The 21,177-nt window shown below is 33.0% G+C and overlaps 4 protein-coding genes across 5 annotated transcripts; 2 read left to right on the plus strand and 2 right to left on the minus strand.

Moving 5' to 3' along the window:
- Positions 1–1,092: 1,092 nt before the first annotated feature.
- LOC140665250 (uncharacterized) lies at positions 1,093–9,765 on the minus strand. 2 transcript variants are annotated; one of them, XM_072891125.1, is made up of 14 exons: positions 9,171–9,765; positions 7,430–7,501; positions 7,145–7,288; positions 6,892–7,029; positions 6,678–6,818; positions 6,302–6,589; positions 5,999–6,142; positions 5,672–5,910; positions 5,389–5,535; positions 4,975–5,286; positions 4,452–4,733; positions 4,061–4,336; positions 3,685–3,972; positions 1,093–3,508 (listed from the first exon to the last, which is right to left on the minus strand). In XM_072891125.1, exons 1-14 carry the CDS (start codon positions 9,419–9,421, stop codon positions 3,387–3,389), a joined length of 2,844 nt encoding a protein of 947 aa, XP_072747226.1. In that variant the 5' UTR covers positions 9,422–9,765; the 3' UTR covers positions 1,093–3,386. The 2 variants fall into 2 exon arrangements, with proteins under 2 accessions (XP_072747226.1, XP_072747225.1); XM_072891124.1 differs by having other exon boundaries at positions 1,093–3,511; positions 9,171–9,762.
- Positions 9,766–10,141: 376 nt separating this feature from the next.
- On the plus strand, positions 10,142–12,626 carry LOC140665253 (protein FAM98A). The gene is made up of 5 exons (XM_072891131.1): positions 10,142–10,401; positions 10,590–10,956; positions 11,103–11,393; positions 11,494–11,792; positions 11,930–12,626. Exons 1-5 carry the CDS (start codon positions 10,355–10,357, stop codon positions 12,450–12,452), a joined length of 1,527 nt encoding a protein of 508 aa, XP_072747232.1. The 5' UTR covers positions 10,142–10,354; the 3' UTR covers positions 12,453–12,626.
- Positions 12,627–14,385: 1,759 nt separating this feature from the next.
- Positions 14,386–15,072, plus strand: LOC140664792 (ribonuclease H2 subunit C). Its single transcript, XM_072890266.1, has 3 exons — positions 14,386–14,533; positions 14,615–14,847; positions 14,934–15,072. Exons 1-3 carry the CDS (start codon positions 14,386–14,388, stop codon positions 14,952–14,954), a joined length of 402 nt encoding a protein of 133 aa, XP_072746367.1. The 3' UTR covers positions 14,955–15,072.
- LOC140664791 (transmembrane channel-like protein 7) lies at positions 15,059–20,296 on the minus strand. Its single transcript, XM_072890264.1, has 4 exons — positions 19,917–20,296; positions 19,414–19,804; positions 19,099–19,340; positions 15,059–19,023 (listed from the first exon to the last, which is right to left on the minus strand). Exons 2-4 carry the CDS (start codon positions 19,589–19,591, stop codon positions 17,137–17,139), a joined length of 2,307 nt encoding a protein of 768 aa, XP_072746365.1. The 5' UTR covers positions 19,592–19,804; positions 19,917–20,296; the 3' UTR covers positions 15,059–17,136.
- Positions 20,297–21,177: the final 881 nt, after the last annotated feature.

Below are 21,177 nucleotides of genomic sequence, written 5' to 3' on the forward strand. Positions count from 1 at the left end.
GAGCGATGTTAACTTTTTGCACCCACAATGTAAAAAGAAGAGAAGACTATGATTAGCTTATTGTTAGATAATTTTTTTCTAATATTCTGATATTACATTAGAGAAAAAAAATTCCTTTCTCCTTCTTTATTCTTTCACGCAATCAAGCAATATTTCGCTAATATTTTATAAAAGTGTACGATTTCAATTATTTTAATCAAGATTTTAATTATATATTTACGTGCGTTACATAAAAAGAATACGAATTTCAGCCGCGCGATGAACATGAGCGATCAATAAATTTCTAAATAAATGCAGAAATTAATACAAATTGTAAAAAAAATATCTGTATTATATGTACACTTGAATAATTGTGATACTTAGAAATAAATAGATTTTTTGCTGTGTTATATTGCATTCGGATTTTCTTCTTTTTATCTCTGCGCATCAGTTCGACGATGCTCCAATTGTGTTTAAAAATTGACTAATAGTTAAAAAAATTTAATGTTCTATGTAAAGATTATTTTGCCTGCAATTCTCTCATCCTAAAAGTTTATATACACATAGCTACACACGTTCATATGTATTTATGTATTTTATACATTCGCTTGATGACTTAACTAATAGCGAATAACTAGAGTTTTTTAGTAAACATTACATTTTGAATGTAAAAATAATTTTATGCATTTCTTTTTTCGGTCCATTTATTTGATGATAAGCTTATCGTAAGGTGAGTAATATTATCTTTAGCATCGCTGGAAAATAATACACAAAATACATTGTAAATGATTATTTGTATTTGTACACAATACTATATAACAAGGAAAAATACTGAATGAGAAACAGATGCCTCATTTGGTGTATCACACGGGCGCAAGCCAAAGAAAACCATGTCACAATAGAGCATCTATTTGTTGACTATATTTATAATTTATATACTTATAATTTAATACTTGTTATTAATAGCAAGAAGAAAAAACCTCTATACGGATTATATGATTAATGAAACACAGATTCTCGTTTCTTTTCTCGATCTCCATTCATATAACTGCTCTTGCATCATTTAACCATATACATTACGAGTACATACAAATTACATAAATAAGTGGAATATTATATACCGGGCTATATTTATTTCATACAATACTTGAAATTTACTTATAATGAACATATCATATACTTTGCGCACATTAGACACTTGTCAGAATAGTATTAGTTCGTGGAAGAAATTGCGGTTAATTAAGTAATAGTACTGGCTCTGCGTCTTGTGCGAGTATGCAATTTTAAAATTTTTTTTGCAATATAAGTCGTATATAGAAAAATATATGCAGATTAAATTGCAAATGTTTATTTGTAATAATACCCGTGGTAAGACTTTCATTTAAATTTTTATACTTTCATAATAATCACTTGCGCATTATTGTTCAAACTTCTCTATTAGATAACATACCTCTTCTTATATTTTTTTTTTCTTTATAAGAGTATCCTTAATATTCGTTATAAACTCAAGGCAATGATTTATAGAGTCTATATAAGTAAAAATTATCGTGACTATACTACAAGACAGCTATTAATGCACGTTATCTAAATATACACATTATTTCATAACTTTTTATCTTCTAACGCGAGACACATGGAATATCCAGATATATATATATTTAATTCCAAATAATCGAACAATTAAGTCAAATTATGAATGCATATAAAGTATATGGTATTATATAAATTTTTAAAAACAATTTCTGTTAAAAAAATATAACAATAAATATATATTATTATAGTTGCAAAGTATATAGTTTTACAAAATTAAAAAAAGTTATGCATTCACCATAAAAACTTGGAGACTCTGTCTAAAATTTCTCAATTATACAAACTTTAATAATGTATGCAAACATAAAGTCGCAGAGAAAAATAGAAATAAATTCTTACATCTTTCGTAGTATTACATCATACTGAAGGATTGCGATACTACGCTAAAAAAATTCTACTCGCAAATCCCGAAAAAAAAAATTATATAATAATATATAATTATATAATAAAACATGGAAGATAATTTATAAAGTCTCATGTTGTATGCGTTTTAACTTGCTAAATATTACGTAATACTAACGAAAAGACCTATGAAAGCTAATCATCTATGCCTAGAACACAATGTAACTATTAGTAGTGAGCAACATTTTGATCAATAAACGAATTAAATTAATCCAGAATGTAGATTTGACATCGCGTTCCATTACAAATAAGAAATAAAAGAGAAGACAATTTAAAATCAACGCTTTGGTGCATAGATATACATTCACCCGTTGATAATCGCATTTCCAGAATAAAACACATTTTTTTCGTCTATTCATAGATAGCCGCCTAATTTTACGCGTAATAACTCTAGAATAAATATCTATCACAAAGACTGGTCTATGTGTGTGTGTGTGTGTGTGTGTGTGTGTGTGTGTGTGTGTGTGTGTGTGTGTGTGTGTGTGTGTGTGTGTATATATATATATATAGTGGCTTTTATAGTTATAAGCTAGAGTAAATCAGAAAGTTTTATAACTTTCCAGTTTATTCGTCCGCGTCATAATTGTGTTAAAAAAAACGATTGTACACAATAATCGAATTAAACATTTGTTAATATTTAATTAAGATCATTTTTGTATGTAAGCGGTTTTCAGACATGCTCCGTAAGCGTCAATGTATCGGAATTCTAATTAATTTATCAGAATTTTAAAACAATATGATGCTTATAAATTATTATACGAATTTCATAATTGTTATGAAATATCGTGAAAAATATAAGTGAGACAAAAAATAAAGATAAAATAGAATCTAAAAGATTAAGTTTTAGATTACGATCTGGATGTGTCCGAAAACTGTACAAACATTGTGTTTCCTAAAAACGCTCAACGTGTATAACACGCACTATAATAATAATAATAATAATAAATGATAATAATAATAATACTAGTTACAGTAGGACTTAGTTAATCTATTTACAATTCTTATCGTAAAATTTGCTACGTGGGCTTAACGAGAGTCGCGTTAGTAATAAATACGATTACGATGACATATATAAGTGTTTTGCTATCGTTCTGTTGTACTTGTGCCGTGATTCGTTGATCCGTTACTTTTTCAGTAATATCGAATACTCGGTTGTACATTGGACTGTCGGATCAACGTCCACTATAGGTCATTTCTTAGGCAGTAGTGGACCAGTGAAGAGTCCTTGCCCTTCATAATACTACAGTTCATTAATATACACGACTTGCGGCGGAATATTCATACTCCTGCTTAAAAACTAGTCGCGTTCACACATGAATACTCACTGTCTCTTCGCGAAAGACTTTTCGCACTTTACCAATTGCAAGATTGATATATGCGTTAGCCCTTCTCACATTCCAGTTTGCGTTTCCATATTAAACCGCACTATCGGCATTCTCACTTGCATGTCGTTCGTGATTCGTATAACGCAAAAGAGGATCATTGACGTTTATCGTTCCCATTTCTTCTTCGTTATTAGTAGAACTACTCACGACCCCTTCTAATAAATATGAGAATATAATATTATTCACCAATAATATAATAATTAACAAAATATTAACATAACATAGATATAACATTAATAATTATTTAATATGTTATTAATATTTTATTAATATTATTAATATAGAATGTGTGCTAAACTCTTTTTTATGAACATTTTTTATTACTTACCGGGTAAGCACAATTGTAGCTGATCGTTGCTAGGATTAGTGCTGTCTCCAGTCCCACTATCCTTACTGTGCTGCGAACTTGTGTCCAGATATAGTTGCGTTTGTGCTTCCGGTACAGTTAGTACGACCGTCGTTGCTGGCGAGGTTGCGGTGTCCTGTGCGAGATTTAAACGACGTCTGGTTTTGTAAATTACGACTACCCAAATCACGGAAGTGGCAACAGCGCAACACACAACGGTTATTATTATCAAGCCTAGTATTTCGGAGTCATTCAGCACAGAAGTCGGAGCTGTGGATATGACAGAAAGACAAACTAAGACTTAGTCAAACAAAACTTCTTTGTCAAAATTCTTCATGATTATAAGCGTTTTAATTACCTGGATTGACTGTGAGGTACGACGCGCCGATAATGCTTCCCAACGAATTACTCATCTCACATTCATAATTACCAGCGTCGCTGGCGATTGTGTTGACGATAATTAACAACTGATCCTCGGCGGTGAAGAAGTGACGTTCCGTTGCTTGTAGTGGACTGCCATTCTTTCGCCACGATAATTTCGGACGTGGCGAGCCGCCGGCCATGCATTCGAGCACGATCGAACGACCTACCATGATTTCCTTGTTCTCCATCGGCTTTACAAAGGACGGTGCTTCTAAAAAGGAAAAGTATTATTAGTATATACATAAAAAATAACTAATGTATAAAAAATTCATATATTTCAGACCTTTGATATGAAGAAAATTTTACAGAAGAAAATAATTCTTTACCTAATATAGTGAGGCTGGCGTTTGCAACAATAACGCCAGCTAAATTTTGCGCAGTACACGAATAAACCCCGTTGTCGGCCATTTTGGTGTTTATTATAAATAGTACGTCGTCTGTCGGCATCATGTGCATACGTCTCTCTCTCGCAGCTGGGAAATCATTTCCACCGTCCTTCTGCCAAGCTATCTGCGGGGACGGTTGTCCCTCGGCGGAGCACTCCAGACGGGCAGTGCTTCCGGCATTTACTCGTATATCATGTGGAATTTTGGAGAACGACGGATAAACTATAGAAAAGAAAAATGAGCAAAGAATGTTACTCATTAAAGTCTATAATTATATAAAATCTTAATTATTAATTAAAAATCACAATTGCTTTTATTTTTTAAAACTTAGAATCCGCGAAAAAAATTTACAAGAAAATTATTCGTTACTGAAATTATTTTATTTATAATATCTTTTTCTCTCTCAAAAATGCTGGTTGATTGGTGAACTTTGTTAAAATAATTAAGGATATGTATAGCTTACCTAAGACATTCAGTATGGCTTTGGCTGAGTATGTAGTTCCATAATTGTTTGTCACCATGCACTGATATTTCCCCGCATTAGCGTGAGTTACATTAATAAGATGTAACATAGATGTTACCTCGGTTGCTCCACTCTCGGAGGAACCGATGTTCTGTAGATTCGCTTCGTTTAACTCTACATTATTATGTTTCCAGATAAAATTGAGCGGCGCATCAGCGGTGCTGGTTGCACGACAAATCAATGTCGCATTGTTTCCTTTGATACTCATTTGGCTTATTGGTTCCTGAATGATCCGTGGTTTTGGATATTCATCTACAAAAGAATGTAATAAAAAGAAAATTTTAGTGAAAAGATAAAATTATAAAAGATAGAAAAAGAAAATATATGTTTTTGATAGATTACAATAATACTGACCACAAGTAAAGTTTGCATGATGTAACTGAGTTAATGACATGCCCTGTAACCAATGTGGATAACCGCAAAACAATTCAGCTTCGCTGTAATGATGTTCTCGTAACCACATACTTAGCCATTGAAGTCCACAATCGCAAACTAAGGCTTCTATATGTAAAATATATTTAAAAAATTAATAAAAAAAGAATTAGCAAAATACAATTAAAATACATATTGATTAGAGAGAGATCGCCAAGAAAATATCTACATATTTAATTTATACATGAAAATTTTTTTAACTCACGGGTATTCATTTTAAGTTTACTCAGACTGGACATTGGAAAGAATGCATTTTCCTGAATAGATGTAACATTGTTTCCAATTAAATCAAGCTCAATAACTCGAGTCAGACCAATAAAGGCGTTTTGATTTATGGATTTTATTCTGTTGTGCGCCAAACCCAGTCTCCACAACTGACCGAGTGGAGAGAATGCACCACCAATGTCCTCCACCATATAGGATATTTTATTCGAATTAAGTTCCCTTTAAAAGTTTTAAAACAGTGATTATAATACGGCAACTATAAATATAACAAAAATATGAAAGATTCCCAAAAAGTATGTATGCATACAGAATGCGAAGATTTGTGGTAAAATTAAATGCTCCGTCTGAGATGTATGCTATCTGATTATGGTCCAGTTTAAGCTTTTCCAGTTTTGTAAGATACTCAAATGAACCTCGGTCTATAGAGGTCAACTCGTTATGTGACAAGTCTCTAAAAGAAATAAAAACTCAAAATTAATAATTTATACAATTTTGCGCACGAAATTGTTTAGTTATATATATTTACAATCAGAAAAAACAGAAAATGGCAAATTAAATCAATTATAAAATAATAATCAATTATAAATCATATTATAAAATTGTTACTAACATCTCCAATATTTCTTTGCATATCTCCCACGCTTGAGCTTCAATTGTTGAAATTTGATTGTGTGACAAAGAAAGCTTTTGCAAATGTTCCAATCCAAACAAGCCACCCTTTCTCACAGTGGTCAGCATATTGAAGTCAAGGTGCAATAGTATCAAATTTTTAAGTGGCCAAAAAGCTCCGTCATCCAGCATGTCGATTCTATTTCTTTTTAAATGCAATTCCTCTAAATTCTTTAAACTTTTCAAACTTAATCCATGAATTTGTTGTAGATTATTTCTGTTTACTTCCCTGTATTAATAAATAGATATTCTCAATGTAATATTTTACATAGATTTATAAGTTTTACAAATATATTATAGGATATGCAAATGCTTACAATTTTAGCAATTTTCCCAAATTTGTGAAAAGATCCTTCAACTGTGTCAAATTGTTTTTGTTTAAACGAAGCTCTTCCAGTAAAGTTAGATTATCGAAACTTCCATTTTCAATTATTCCTATGTTGTTTGTATTCAGATTTCTACAAGTGCATAAAAACATTAGATGATATTAATATGATATACAGATTTATAAAATGTGATTAAAATACATACAAATGTACAAGTCGATTAGGAGCAAGGAAGGATCCCTTTTGAAGGACACTTATTTTATTCCCACTGAGATCCAGATATTGAAGCTGTTGCAAACTCAGCAATGCAGTCCCATTTATACTAGTAATTAAATTATGGGATCTGCAATTATAGTATTAATAATTATATCAATGTATAAATATCATTAATAAAGTATTCTTTGTGCATCAAATTGTATTAAAAAAATTCTCAGTCTACAGATGCCAAATATACTTACAGTGTAAGATGAGTAATATTCTTAGCAAATACAAGATCTGGCACTTGTGTTAAGTGATTTTTATTCACTTTAAGTTCGCGTAATTGTGTAACGTCCGGCAAGGCAATAGTAAAATTATCTCCGAGTTTATTAGCACTTACATCTCTAAAATTATAAACAATCATAAATAAGATTAATAATGTGTTGGAAAAACATAATTGAAAAACTTAAATAATTTGAAAATCATATATATATATATATATATATTAAAAATCTGTTAAAAAGATAGATGTGTTACATGCTTACAATTTTTTAAGTTTTGTTAAATGAAGTAATGAGTCAAATTCCAAGTTAGCAATGTTGTTGTCCTTTAATTCTCTGAAAAAAATAAAAAATTTTAATTATATTTATTAATATCACATAATGTTCAAAACTATTTTTAATCTTTTCTTATTATTCTTATATAATGCATTTATATCAGTAGAAATAAAATTATATTTATTCAATCCCTTTATCCGACCTTAATAATGACATAAATTTACACATATTAGCATACAGATTAGTAAATTTAGTTAATATGTTTCAATTTCAACAGTTTCTAATGATACTAGGTAATAAATATAATGTATAGATATAAAAATATAAATGCACACATAAGAATTTTATAGTTTATAAAGAGAATAATTCCATATATAAGACTTGAATTTTATTTATATTAGATACACATATTATTTAAAACGGAAGCATTTTTGGGCTATAATTATACACCTTAATAAACAAAAATCATAAGGTTTTCAATATCAATCATCCATTAATGTATAAATGTGCAAGATTGACAATTGCCATGTTTTGCATGAGACAAGTATGGATGGATTTTAATTTATTTATTTAAGAGCTGATATAAAACCGAAAAGTTAAATTATAAACACATTTATTTATTTTCTAATTGTATTTACTTAAATTTCGCATCTTTGACCTTGCTTTTGGCTGTTATTAGAATGTTCTTTATCTAATATATTTGTATACACTTTAATATCTTAAATATAGCATAGACATGAATCTTTCCTACTTAGATCTTGTTATCCTTGATTCTGAGCACTGGGGGACTTTACAATGATCAGCCATCATTACACATAGCACCCTATATGGCAAGCAATAGAGACTTGGCTATGTATTTGTAGAATCAGTTTTATCAATCTGACCATTTGGTGCAGCAAAGGGACAAGCAACCCACATGTAGCCATAACAAGCAATATTACTCCCCTCTGATTTAAGTTCCAAATAATATAGAATAATAACAGTTATCATCCAATAAACAATAAATTGCTGTATATGTAATATCTGCTGTTTACTAATTTTTATTTTATATAAACAAGTAATTTATCAATTTATGCATATTAAATGTAATTTGGAATTTTATAAAAGAAATTTTTGCGACAACATTGTGCAAAATTACGATAAACTATTGTCAAATAAAAATTTATGTTTAATATTACTGTTTTTTTCTTTTTAATTAATATATAATGTCTCTTTTTAAACTCTCTTATTTCAAAAGTCATTTAAATAACAGTTTAAGATTTTATTTATTTTATCTAAATTTCTATTAAATAAACAAATTTCTATATAATTGGATTATATATATTATTAAACATATTACCTCTATATTAATAACTGTCTTTAAAAATCATAAAAATAAATTATAAAGTTATAAAAGTCTCTAGATAACTGATCATAAAATATACTTATGTCATTTTTATTTCCATTATAAATTCCTTTTCTATCTTATCTGCATTAACTCAGGTTACACAGAAAGTATACAATCCAGCTTTTATATAATCCATCATAATTGGCAACAAATCATGCCTAGATCTTTAAAATTGAAACAAATCATACAACTTTATCCGATGATGAATGAAATATACCCATTATACAAGTGATTTTATAGAAAATATGAGATGTTATTTATGATAAATTTGTAGCAAAGTAGAGAGAGAGAGAGAGAGAAACGTTGCTCCTTCTTCCTTTAACGACTCCAAGATCTACTCACAGGATCTCCGTCCATGGTGGCAGTCCACTAGGTGCCTCGATCAGCTGTAGTTCGCTGCAGGCGACCAAATTGCCGAGGCAAGCGCACTCGACCGGGCAGCTGTCCGTCTTGTCGTACGGCAATCTCGTCGACTCGGCGGCGCTCGCGGCCGCGATCAGGGCGAGGAGGCAAAGGACGGACAGTGGGATCGCGTCGCGTATCCTCCGCTCAGGGAGACGATGACGCCTCAGCATTCCCGAACACCGTGACATCGCGTACACGCACACGCACGCGCCAGAGAGTTGCTTAAAGCCCGCTCGGATTAATCGGTCACCTCGCTTCGTATTCGACGCTCACCGTTGCCGCGCGGCCCCATCGCCGAGGATTCGCACGACGATGCCGCTCGTAGGCGAGCGAATTGCCATAATGACGAAGAAGCGATGCTTCCCCCCCCCCACGTACACGTATGTACGTTCGATCGCGCTGTCGAGTCAAAACAAACTCTCGTCTCTTCCCTCAAAAACGCAACAGCCCACGCACCATGATGACGCCTACGGGACGACCCAGAGATGGACCAGAGACCCGATCGCCGATCGCGCCCCCGTGTGTATCTACGCGCGTAGGCGGCGTCATCTGGCGAGTCACCAAAAGATGGTGCGTGACATGACGCGGAATGGTGCCCGGGACCCGGGACCCGGGACCCTCGGAATCGTTTATCTCACAAACGTATTCATCTCCTCTTCCTCGAACAATTTTTCTCTTTATCCTCCGAGAATTTTATTTCAAAAGTTTCTAAAATTTCTTCTACAATTTTATTCGCACTCTCTTGTCATGTAAAAATTTTATGCAAAATTCGCGAATGACGTCATGAAAGTTTTGATTGACCAATCAAGGCAAAGAGATCTTCGTCCCGATTGGTCGATCAAACGCGCCGAAAGCTTCCTAGTGTCAAACGGAATGCACTCAGTGTACTCTCTTGTATAAAATTCATTGTTTCATGTTTAGCAGAATGCGAAACGACCGGTTAGCGGAGGATGAATATGTTGTCGCAATATCGAGCAATATCGGAGAATTGAACGAATCGACAATAAAATATTTCGTCGTCGCGACGTAATTCGCCCTGCCCTAATTCTCGAACGAGTAACGTCCAATATTCATTTCCTTATTATATTATATTTTGCTTAATAATCAAGATCTGAAAACATATGATCGATATGGAGGAGAAGGTACTGCAAGTTCTCGAAGATGTTGGGTGAGTAGGTTATATACTTAAAAAAAAAAAATTATGATACTCCAATATTTTTAATCTCAAAAAGAATACAGAGAGAATCTTTCTAAATAAAATAATTTATTTTTTAATATAATGATAGGCTTGTCTCATAATTTTTTACTGAAACCATATAGATTATGAAAATTTGCATTTTTCATAATTTTATATAGGTACACGGGGCCAATGCTTGATGCCGATAAGCTGTCACAAGCCCTGAAACTTGGTGCAAAGTCGCCAGACTTTACTAGTCTTATAGGTTGGTTTGCTGAACAACTGGCAACATTTATCAACATAGATGAGACTGTTCATGCTACAACAAGCGCAGACGATGCTAGTTCCTTTCTTCTAGAATTAAGCTTTTTTCTCAAAGAAATAGGATGCATAAATGAGAAACTAATGACTGGACATGTAAATCAAAGACTGGCTACTGAATCTGAAAGAGCTATCCTAATAGAATTCTTAGCTACAGAACTTATGGCGTGTAAATTATTAGAAGTGAAATATCCTAAAGAGGAAAAACAGATGGAAGTTACTATTGTAAGTATTTTTAAACAATAACTTTACGATTATAACCTACTTTGTATAGTAATTTACCATTGTAAATGATTAACTTGTAGATGACATGGAAAAGCTAATATTGTAAGATATATATCTAACCATATATATATATATTTTATTTATAGGATGAAACTGATACTGCAAGAAGCTTGAAAAATATTCTGGTAACATTAAAGTTTCAAAAGCCACCGGATAATATTACGCCTGAATTTTTGTTCTCTAAACTAGAAACTAAATTATCAGAAGTATTAAAGACTGTGTCGACTAATCATTTAGGAAAACCACTTATAGATATAGAGCTCTCTGCTAAGCAATGGGCTGAATTGAGTAAATTGCAAGAAACAATGCATAAGGAATACACAATTCGCCGTGATATGTTACTTAAACGACTTGATGTTACAGTTCAATCATTCTTGGTAAGAATTATTTTGAGAAACAAAAGTTCTTTTCATGTAAATTAACGATTATATCATATCGATCATTATATCACTCAACATGTAATAATTTTATTTATAGTGGTCAGACAGAATAAAATCACAGGAAAATGAGGTAAACTCTAGATATGAAGACAAAAGGAAGACTCTGAAAAACGAGCCGAAGGTGACAATGGCAGATCTATTGGCAGCAAGAGACGATCTAGCTGTGATCGAGAAAACGAGTAATGCAAGTGTTCGTAAGAACACACGAAGTAAAATCAATAGTGTCATTATCGGAGCGGTACCAGACAGAGGTGGTAGACCATATGAACAAGAACCTCCTCCGCCAGAGATGCCATCATGGCAAAAAGACAGAGTCCAAGGACCACAATCATTTCAGTAAGGATCAATAAAATGATATATGTATAAAGCAATTTTATAAAACTGGATGATAAGTAAAAAATGAAGCAGTAATAAATTATATTTGTTAATTGTGCTATTATTACACAATGATTACATTTTTTTCTCTTTTCTAGCGGTGGAAGGGGTAGAGGAGGCGGTGGAGATAGAGGTCGCGGAAGCGGCAGAGGAGCAAGTGGCGGCGGTGGTGGTGGTGGCGGCGGCAGCTATCGCGATCATAAAAACGCCAGTAGCAATTTCGGCCAAAACTTTGATTATCAGCAATCACAATATTCCGGACACGGACATAGAGAATGTTATCCGGATCATAGAGACACAGGAGGATATCAGAGAAGTGACAGTGGTAGAGGAGGCGGAGGAGGTTATCGAGGAGATTCCGGTCAAAATTACAATCAAAATTACGGTCAAAATTACAATCAAAGTTATGGCCAAAACTACGACTATCAACAACCACAATATTCCGGCCAAAGAGATTCTTATGGAAATGATAATCGAAGTGGTGGAAATTATCACCAAGGCAGAAGAGAGGGAGGTGGAAGAGGCGGCAGGATTCAAGGTGGATGGAATCAAGGCAATAATTCTGGCGTGAATAATTACCAACGTGGCGGCTACAATAGAGGCAGGGATCGTCAGTACTGAATATTATATAATTTTAATTATAACAAAAGCTTATATCGCAACACAAGCTTATGAATGACATTAAAATATAATCATGCGATGATATTAATAATTATAATTATTCACGCTTATAATTTATCTTCAACTCAAAGTATAAATGGTCTCAAAATCTTTAAGTCTAATATATCTCTAAATGAGGTAATAATTTTGAATTGTGTTATTTTTTTAGATTATATTTAATTAACAATATTTAAAAAATTATAAATGTTATTGTTAAGAAATGTTATGTATTGCTCTCGCAGATGGAGCGTCACTTAAAATGACTGCTTTCAATTTCATCGTCATAGTCGATCTAAACGTGTATTATATATAACTATGCTTTTCTACACAAGTTGGACATAATAAAAATACAATAATTATGTAAATATATATTTGTTCACTTGTCAAAAATAAATGGAATTAATTTATAACAAGAGGTATGAAGACTGTAAATTAAACCATGGAAATACTGATTGTTCAAATATTTAAAAATAATAATAAAATATAAAATAAAAATAATGTACTAAATATGATTGCATATACATAATCCTTATTAAATCCTTAATATTTGAAAATTTGCTACATTTCTGTATATTACATCAGAAAATGGCAATAATCTCTGGAAAAATGATTTGTTTAGAATGTATCTTTTTATATCAAGTAAATTATGTACACAAGTTTGTGAAATGTACTTTTTTTTTACATTTGAAGACTTCTCTCTATAAACAATTATTGTAAATGCATTATTAAAATTACTCTTCAAATAAATTAAGAGATTTCTTATTTAGATTTGATGAAAAACAATATAAGTATATGTATATATGTTATATGTCATAGACTTATATGTATATGTATAAGTATATGGTATATGTATTCGATGCACAAAATTATTTTTTACATATTTTTCTTTTTCAATTTATTTCTGTAGAAAGATACAATTAAAGAGAAATAAAGTAGATGATAGCAGAGAGCATGATATAAGCTCACGCTTTAAAGCACATTAAATGTATCGAATAATAATATCATTTTAATTAAAGAATTTTACATGTAAAATAGAATATCTGTTCCTTTCTCTCACTCTTTCTTTCTCTGATGAAAAAAGATAAACACACGTGCATTAAATAGGATAATAATTAAATAGTTAGGATAAGAGACAGAATATTTATTTTAACATGACAAATTTCTATAATAGCAAAATTGTTTTGAAGATGTAGTAAACCGGTTCATATCCATGCTACATTCATAATTGTTATATCATCAGTGGATGTGTCATGTAGTTCCAAGCGGTTGTAAAATGAATGTATGTACGTACGTGACGCTAGTGTGCAACGTGGAAAAATCATTGTATTGTATGTTGTATGAGAAATGAGAAGTGACAGTATAATCTCTCTCATATGTCAGGCTTCTCTCTGTTTGAAAACTTCTTCCTATGAATAATTATTGTAAATGCATTATTAAAATTACTCTTCCAATAAATTAAGAGATTTCTTATATAAATTTAATTTCATGAAAAACAATGTGTTTGCACTCGACGCGCGAAATGTATTTCTATTTTACATATTTTTCTTTTTCAATTCATTTCTGTATAAATACAGTTAAAGAGAAATAAAAAAGCAAAGTAGATGATAGATAAAATAATAAATAAAAAAAATTAAGTTAAGGATAAATATTAAAGTAATCAAGGGATATTTAGTATCGTCAAGAATATCATTATTTAATATTAATATTATTATAATATTTTAATACTGACTTGAAAATTCTTGACATGCACCGAATTTATGATAGTATTATGTGATATGTGTTATTAGTTTTAATTTGAACGGGTTAAAGGTTATACAGATGATTTCCATATTTTTATCATATTATTATATTTTCCAGAAAATTCGCATATTATCTGGCGTCATATTAAATTAATATGGCTATTCGTTTGCACAATAACAAAGAAGATTTAGCCAAAAAGGATGAGTCTGAGTTACATCTTATACCATGTAAAATTCATGGTGACCAAGCCGCGAATGTTTCCTCCTATTTAAACCCTTACATTCGTAAAATTGATGAAGAACGTAAGTAATCAAATATAATTATATGTGTGTTATATACAAAAAATGCTTGCAATAATTTATAATTTTTTTTATTCTATAAAGATTACGATTGTTCGTTTCGTGGCTATCCACTTCAAGGGAAGAAAGTAATCGTGCCTGCTGGATACAAAGGCATGACGTTTATGGAAAATAAGAAGACAGGTGCTGAAAATAAGATTCGTAATTTGTATTGCACAGGAACGTTTTCACAATTCACATATTGGAACTACGATAGAATACCCTCCAAGAATGACCCTCTTGTAGCAGCTTTGGATTGGATTGATATAGCTGAAGCAGTGAGCACTTTCTCCATTGACAATTATGTCTCATTATAATCATTATTATGATGATATACATACTGACCTAATAATAATTTTTTTAGTTACATTCACCAGAAACGTAGATGTGATATCAGAGGAAGACACAATTATTTCAACAGAAAGATAAAAGTGTTCTCTTGTTTGATATTTTTATACTTTGATAGAAAAAGGAGATAATAAAGATACATTCTTTCTCTGTGTATAACAGGTATATTTTTACGGCATCATAATTGAATTATGAGCACAAATAATGAGCATATGATGTAGGCATAAGAATCTATGATTGTAAAATGTGTGAAGAAAGTGTAAAGAGAGATAGTGATATTAGTATAATTTAATTAGCAGCACAGAAACAGAATTTCCTATTTAGACATTTGTGGACTTCATTGCTTTTTTTTTTTCTTTTTTTTTTTTCTTTTTTTTTTCTTTTAATATAATAGTACAATATATCGTGAATGCATTCTGCAGATTTTTTTCAGAAAGACACAAAATCGTTTTATATAAGATTACAATATTCTATACGACTTTATATTAAATGCATTTAGTGTCACTATTGATACTTTGACAGCCATCGTTGATTAATGAAGGATGTATTAGCATCCATACCTTAGTTATATGTCAAATTTACAAAATACATTTACCAATATATGTCGAGTTATTTAGGCCAAAGAATCCTAATCAATTTGTGATAGCATGTATCGAATGTGTGCACGATGTCTATAGAATAAATTTCCGAATATACACTTTGGAATGAAAATATTTTCACTCCTGTATTATGTAGGATCGCTGGCAGTGCGAGAAAATGTACGTATCTTATGAACGAGAAGTACGTTTGTTTATATTATCCTCATATTAACGCTATAATAGAAAAACAGAGTAATGAAATTATTACAATCACAAACCTGAATTTTCTTTGGCGTTTTAATAATACTGAGGTATATGAGATTTGTAGAACCGATTCAGAACTTTGTGTGTGAATACCGTCTTAAATTACAAAAATTCTTACATTCGTTCGCTCTCTTACATTCTAAATTATAATAAGCCTTTGTCTCCATATAATGAAATAATAAATATAATAAAATATTTCTATCTGTGATATACTTTTCTTGCACGCGCGCGCGCGTTGCTTACTATAAGTGTCGCTAATAAAATAACTTTTTAGATTCTAGAGGACCTATTTACAGTAATAACAATTACAAGTTTCTAAGAAGCTAAAAATAGGTCCGCTGCGTATCACTTTGTTTCACTCATGCAAAAGCTGTCTAATGTTTACATGTAAAATTGTGGAAGTAAATGTTTGTCTTATAGAGACGGTTAATTCTGTTACTATATTATTCATATATTAAGCTAAACATATTTTAATCTTATAAGTAATCAGACGGGTATAAGTATCTGCCTATTCGATTTTAGACTGAGGCCAGTAAAGTGAAGCCTTAGGCGAACTAGGAAGGTGTACAAGTGGCGGATGTAGATTGATTATTGAATAATCCCTGCCTGGTTTTTCTTCGTGATTTAATTTTTTTTTACGCTAAACGTACGTGATCATATATTAGTTTATAGTATATTATTTCTGATGAAGACCTTATTATGCCTTAAATTAGACTTTGTTCGCGTTTAACATTATTATTAGTATTATGGATGTATATGGTTCTACACTAATATTTATGGATTCTCGTGAAATTATATGGAATTACAATGGATAAATAATTCACATACGATTCCCCTTACTATTGCACAATACTTGCAATAATCTCTGTTCCTTTTTTGTACCCTGATTTCAGATGTGTATTTTCATATATACACATTGAGGCGACTGAATTTCTTAGAACGTGAGATATGTTCCGTTTGAATGCAAATTGAAAAACTGATTTCGTAAAACTCCTTCGTATAAAAAAAAAACTCAAATCTTTGGCAGTGTGACTGTGATACATTCGAGTTTCAAAAAACATCACTTTATATAAAGTACAAGACACTGCGACGGGCAGTATATAAATAGAATGCATATTAATCTTTGGTATTGTCCGCGCGTTTCCTGTATAATCTGATAGATCTTTTATCCAATTCGATATAGAATATCAAAAAACTGTTAGTAAAAATCACCTACTCGTGTATATATAATAAAGAAGATAATAAAATCTCGACACACACAGTCTTATGTTTCGTAATTAAAATCTATAAAATCTAGAAAGGCAAGCTGTTAAATAATGCGCATTTTGTACATACATTCAGAAGAGAAACAAATATTACAATCAAATTTCATACTATTTATACATGTTGAAACGTGCCTAATTCATTGGTTTGCTCCTGGTGAAATTTGTTCTGATCTTGTTGTTGTTTGATGAAAGCGCTGAGTCTATTTAGTAAGAATTGTTTATCGTGGCCCTCTAAAACCAATTGATTCTTCAACACTGTCACCATATGCTTGTTCGCTATCGACACTGCGTAGTAATAATAGAGAAGCAGAGCAAGAATGACAAACGCCGGTATGCCAAAGCCAGCGGTACCTAGGAAGAATAGAGTCGACTGCAGCCAGTCGGGAAAGCGCGAAAATGTCGCGATTAATAACGTCCACACGGATTCCCATTCGCGAAACGGTCCGCATGACTTTGACGGCATGATTTCCGCAATAGAGTAGCCAACCGGTATCACCGTTAGGATGAAGGAGACCAGCAGGATGAACATGAACAGAGAATTCGATCTGCTCGCGCGATAAATCTTACTTGACGGAGTACTGTTCACCAAACAGGTGAATTTCTTCACGTAGAACAGTAAGAATGTCCCGATTACGGCGATCATCGGTAATAATGGGGCGAAGAAACAGCCGAGCCAGCAGATCGTTTGCGAATAGATGATATCCAGCACATGTTTGGGTAGGTCGAATTCTTGCTCGCCGACGAAGCGAAGGACTTTATTCTCGGTGTGTCGTGCGATCAGCGAGCGCGGGAAGTTGACGAAGAACGTCATAAAGAATTGAATGAAGAGATCGGTGGTATACAGTTTGAAAAACTGCTGTCCCACGAACGTTTCCCAGCATAGCGGCTGTTTGTTCATGCTGTTGGTGCATTCATTTTCCGGAATTTTGTCCGCGACAAGTCTGTACAGAGACGTTAACAGAACGACGAGAGAAGCGAGTCGGAGAAACACGGTTCTAAACAGCGTTACTCGAACGACGTATGACGGACTGTAATTTTCTAGGGCGACTAGATAGCGAAAGAGAAATGGAATTGCCACGTTGAGGCCGACGATGCATACATATGGAAGGAATTCGAAGAACAAACGAGCAATCTCGTGATCCTGCGCCAAGTATGTCGCCAGGTGACTGAACGAAAAGTCGATTATGTAATAAATAAACGCACCGCAAGCGCTCAATACTGTTAAAACCAATAAATTAACGAACAGACGTATAAAGAAGAGTTTCGTTTTCTCCTCTCTCGTGCGATTCTGGCGCTCCTCCTCCATTCTCTCCGCCTCCAAAAATGCCTTCATCTCGTTGTACAGTGCCTTATGCTTCACGGCAGCGGATTTCTCGTTCTGAATGCAATAGTCCCAGCCGCCGAAAACCAGATTGCAATATTGATAAAACTGACCCTCACCTTCTACGACTCTTTCCTTGAAACCTTTAGCGGCCGATCGGACGATCGCTACTAGGCTAACGATGAAAACGCTGATGATGGCACAGATGTAGGCTAACGGTGAATTGTAGTAGAAATTTACCCCTACGCTCTCGTAAATCTTATGCGTGTACCAGCCGTAAAACAGCAGAGTGTACTCTAAGATGCCCTGCATGATCTTAGTTATGCTATCACTTTCATCGGTCATATTTCTGTACAATTCGGAGCAACACGCTACGCTGGCGGTGTTGTTGTTTGATGAACATACTTCGTTCACGGGCGTCTCAAGCAAGATTGCCGGCAGCACTATCAGTAAGAATATAATTGCAAATAGAAGCAGATTTAGATACATCAACCACTTGATGAATAAAAAATACGCCACTATGCCCATTCCAAAATTTCCGCCAATCTTCTTGAGACTGTCGTTCCATAGTGCCATCTTGGACCAAGTCTCCTTCATTCTTATACGAAATTGCTGCCAAGCTTTCCTACGCTGCCATTTTAGTTGCTCAAAGCCTTGAAGTCTCAATTTTGTAGCACTCTAAAATATGTATGAAAAAAGATTAGTTCAAGTTTATATTAATTATATAAAAGAGATAAGAATTTTTTTAAATACCTGTAACTGATTCTTCAATTGTATCTTTTGAGACATGCATACAGGCATAGCTTTGATCTGCATAATTTCCTCCCAGGTACGCTCTTCGTTGGACAAGTTTTCTGAAAGATCTGGCAGCATAGCTACCGCCACATCGTGTATATTGGTTGACATACGTCTTGACGTTGTGGTGCCACGAGATCGAGTGCTCGTACGTCTTCTCAACGTTGTCTTTGTGTCATTTCGAATTCTCTTTGCTGTAGCTGCATCAAATGTACAGGTATAAGATATAGGTGGAAAAATTAATTCGCAACTGTCTTTTCAATTTAAACTTACCAACGCGAGACTTCTTGCTAGGAAGTAAAGTGGCTATATGCGAAGGGTCTCTCTGTAGAGCCTGCTGCAGATCTGCCTCTATAGCTGCCGGATAACTCTCTTGATAAAATTCAGCACCAGCCTCTTCCCACCCATGCCCTCTATCGCAGCCTCTTTTCTTTCTCTCCCCACCTGACATCTTTAATCTTTAGAATATAATTGTTGTCAAGTCAAAATCACATGTAAGTAATCACGGTCTTTAAACATTCAATTTTGCAAAATTTGTATTGTTCGACACATGACTTCAGTAATTGTCTTCCACTTGTTTCTTTAATGGAAAATCTCATTAAATTTTCACATACTATTTAAAAGTAACCTCAAATAATATTGTTCGTACAATGACGTATATTAACTGAAAAAAGAAAAAATCAATTATTATTGACGAGAATGATTCACTCTTCAGAACGCACACCACAATAAAATAATATCGTGTCAGACACACACATACACACACTCACACGTACCTATTCGACGTGAGCTGTCACTTTGACAGCTCTCAGGCTTTCGCAATCGTCGGCGCGGATTTTCTATCGATCGATACCGATAACAGTGTCCCGATGCAACAATTTGTCTTCAGCTGTCGATGGTGTCGTGATTCCAGGCCGCTAGAAAGGTAGAACGTACCGCCTTGCACAAGACCGCTTCGACAGCAGTACGTCGTCGCTCGTACAAGCCTCATGAGGAATTCTCATGCAGATCAACGTAGTAAACGATAGTGAGTTTGACGTTTCTCAGATTCTCTCGGAATCGCGACGGACGGAGGCATCGTGGAGCCTCATCGCCTCGTCGCTGATCCGTCTATCTTGTTTGTTCCACACGTCAAACTCACAGCAGACGACTAGTGATAAGAAGCTGCCTGACAACGAAACCTAGATGGCGTCTCGATAGATTTGTATGGATACTCCGAAAAAAAAAAAAAATTTATACAATGAGAACTCTCTATTCTGGATTTCTCTATTCTGAATATCTCTCTATTCTGAAACAGCTGTAAAATATCTTTCGCTGTTATGCGAGAGATGCATAGAGCGAATGCAGAGTTGGGAAGTAACGCGTTACTTGTAACGCCGTTACAGTTACAGTTACTTTTTTTTTTTTTTGGTAACGAAATAGTAACGGCATTACTATTTTTTTTTTTTTTTTTTTTTTTTTGTAACTGTAACGGTAACGTAGTTACATTTTTGTAGTAACGGTAACGAATTTAACAGTTACTTTTCGCGTTACTTTTTATGTATGGAACCGATTTATGACATATTGTATTTTATATTTTCGTATATTTAATCTTTAATTATCAACAGATATTTATATACCCTATAAGCGCACAATATTATATAATATTTAAGATATATTCAAGGTATATTTTTAAAAGATATAATATTCTAAGAATATATACCTTAAATATTATATAATATTATGCGCTTATAGGGTAGGTTCGTATATAGAATGTACTAACATCTTTGTAAGTGCCTTCTGAATACGGATTATAATAATAAGAGTATAAGAAATATATATCGTGCATTTGACTATATAGTTATAAATGTAATGCAAAGTAAAATTTTTTTATTTATACTTTGAGTGTTCAAAATTTTTTTTCTTATAATTAATGGCAGAGGTGCGCTGAAATTATTCCGTGGGCTGTAGCAGCTACATTTTAAAGGTGTTTTTTTTTTTTGCTTATCACTTCTACACCTTATGCATTATATATATAACAATTTAGTTATTTTTTTA

This window comes from Anoplolepis gracilipes, chromosome 4 (genome assembly GCF_047496725.1).
Source record: "Anoplolepis gracilipes chromosome 4, ASM4749672v1, whole genome shotgun sequence".
NCBI classification, from domain to species: Eukaryota; Metazoa; Arthropoda; class Insecta; order Hymenoptera; family Formicidae; genus Anoplolepis; species Anoplolepis gracilipes.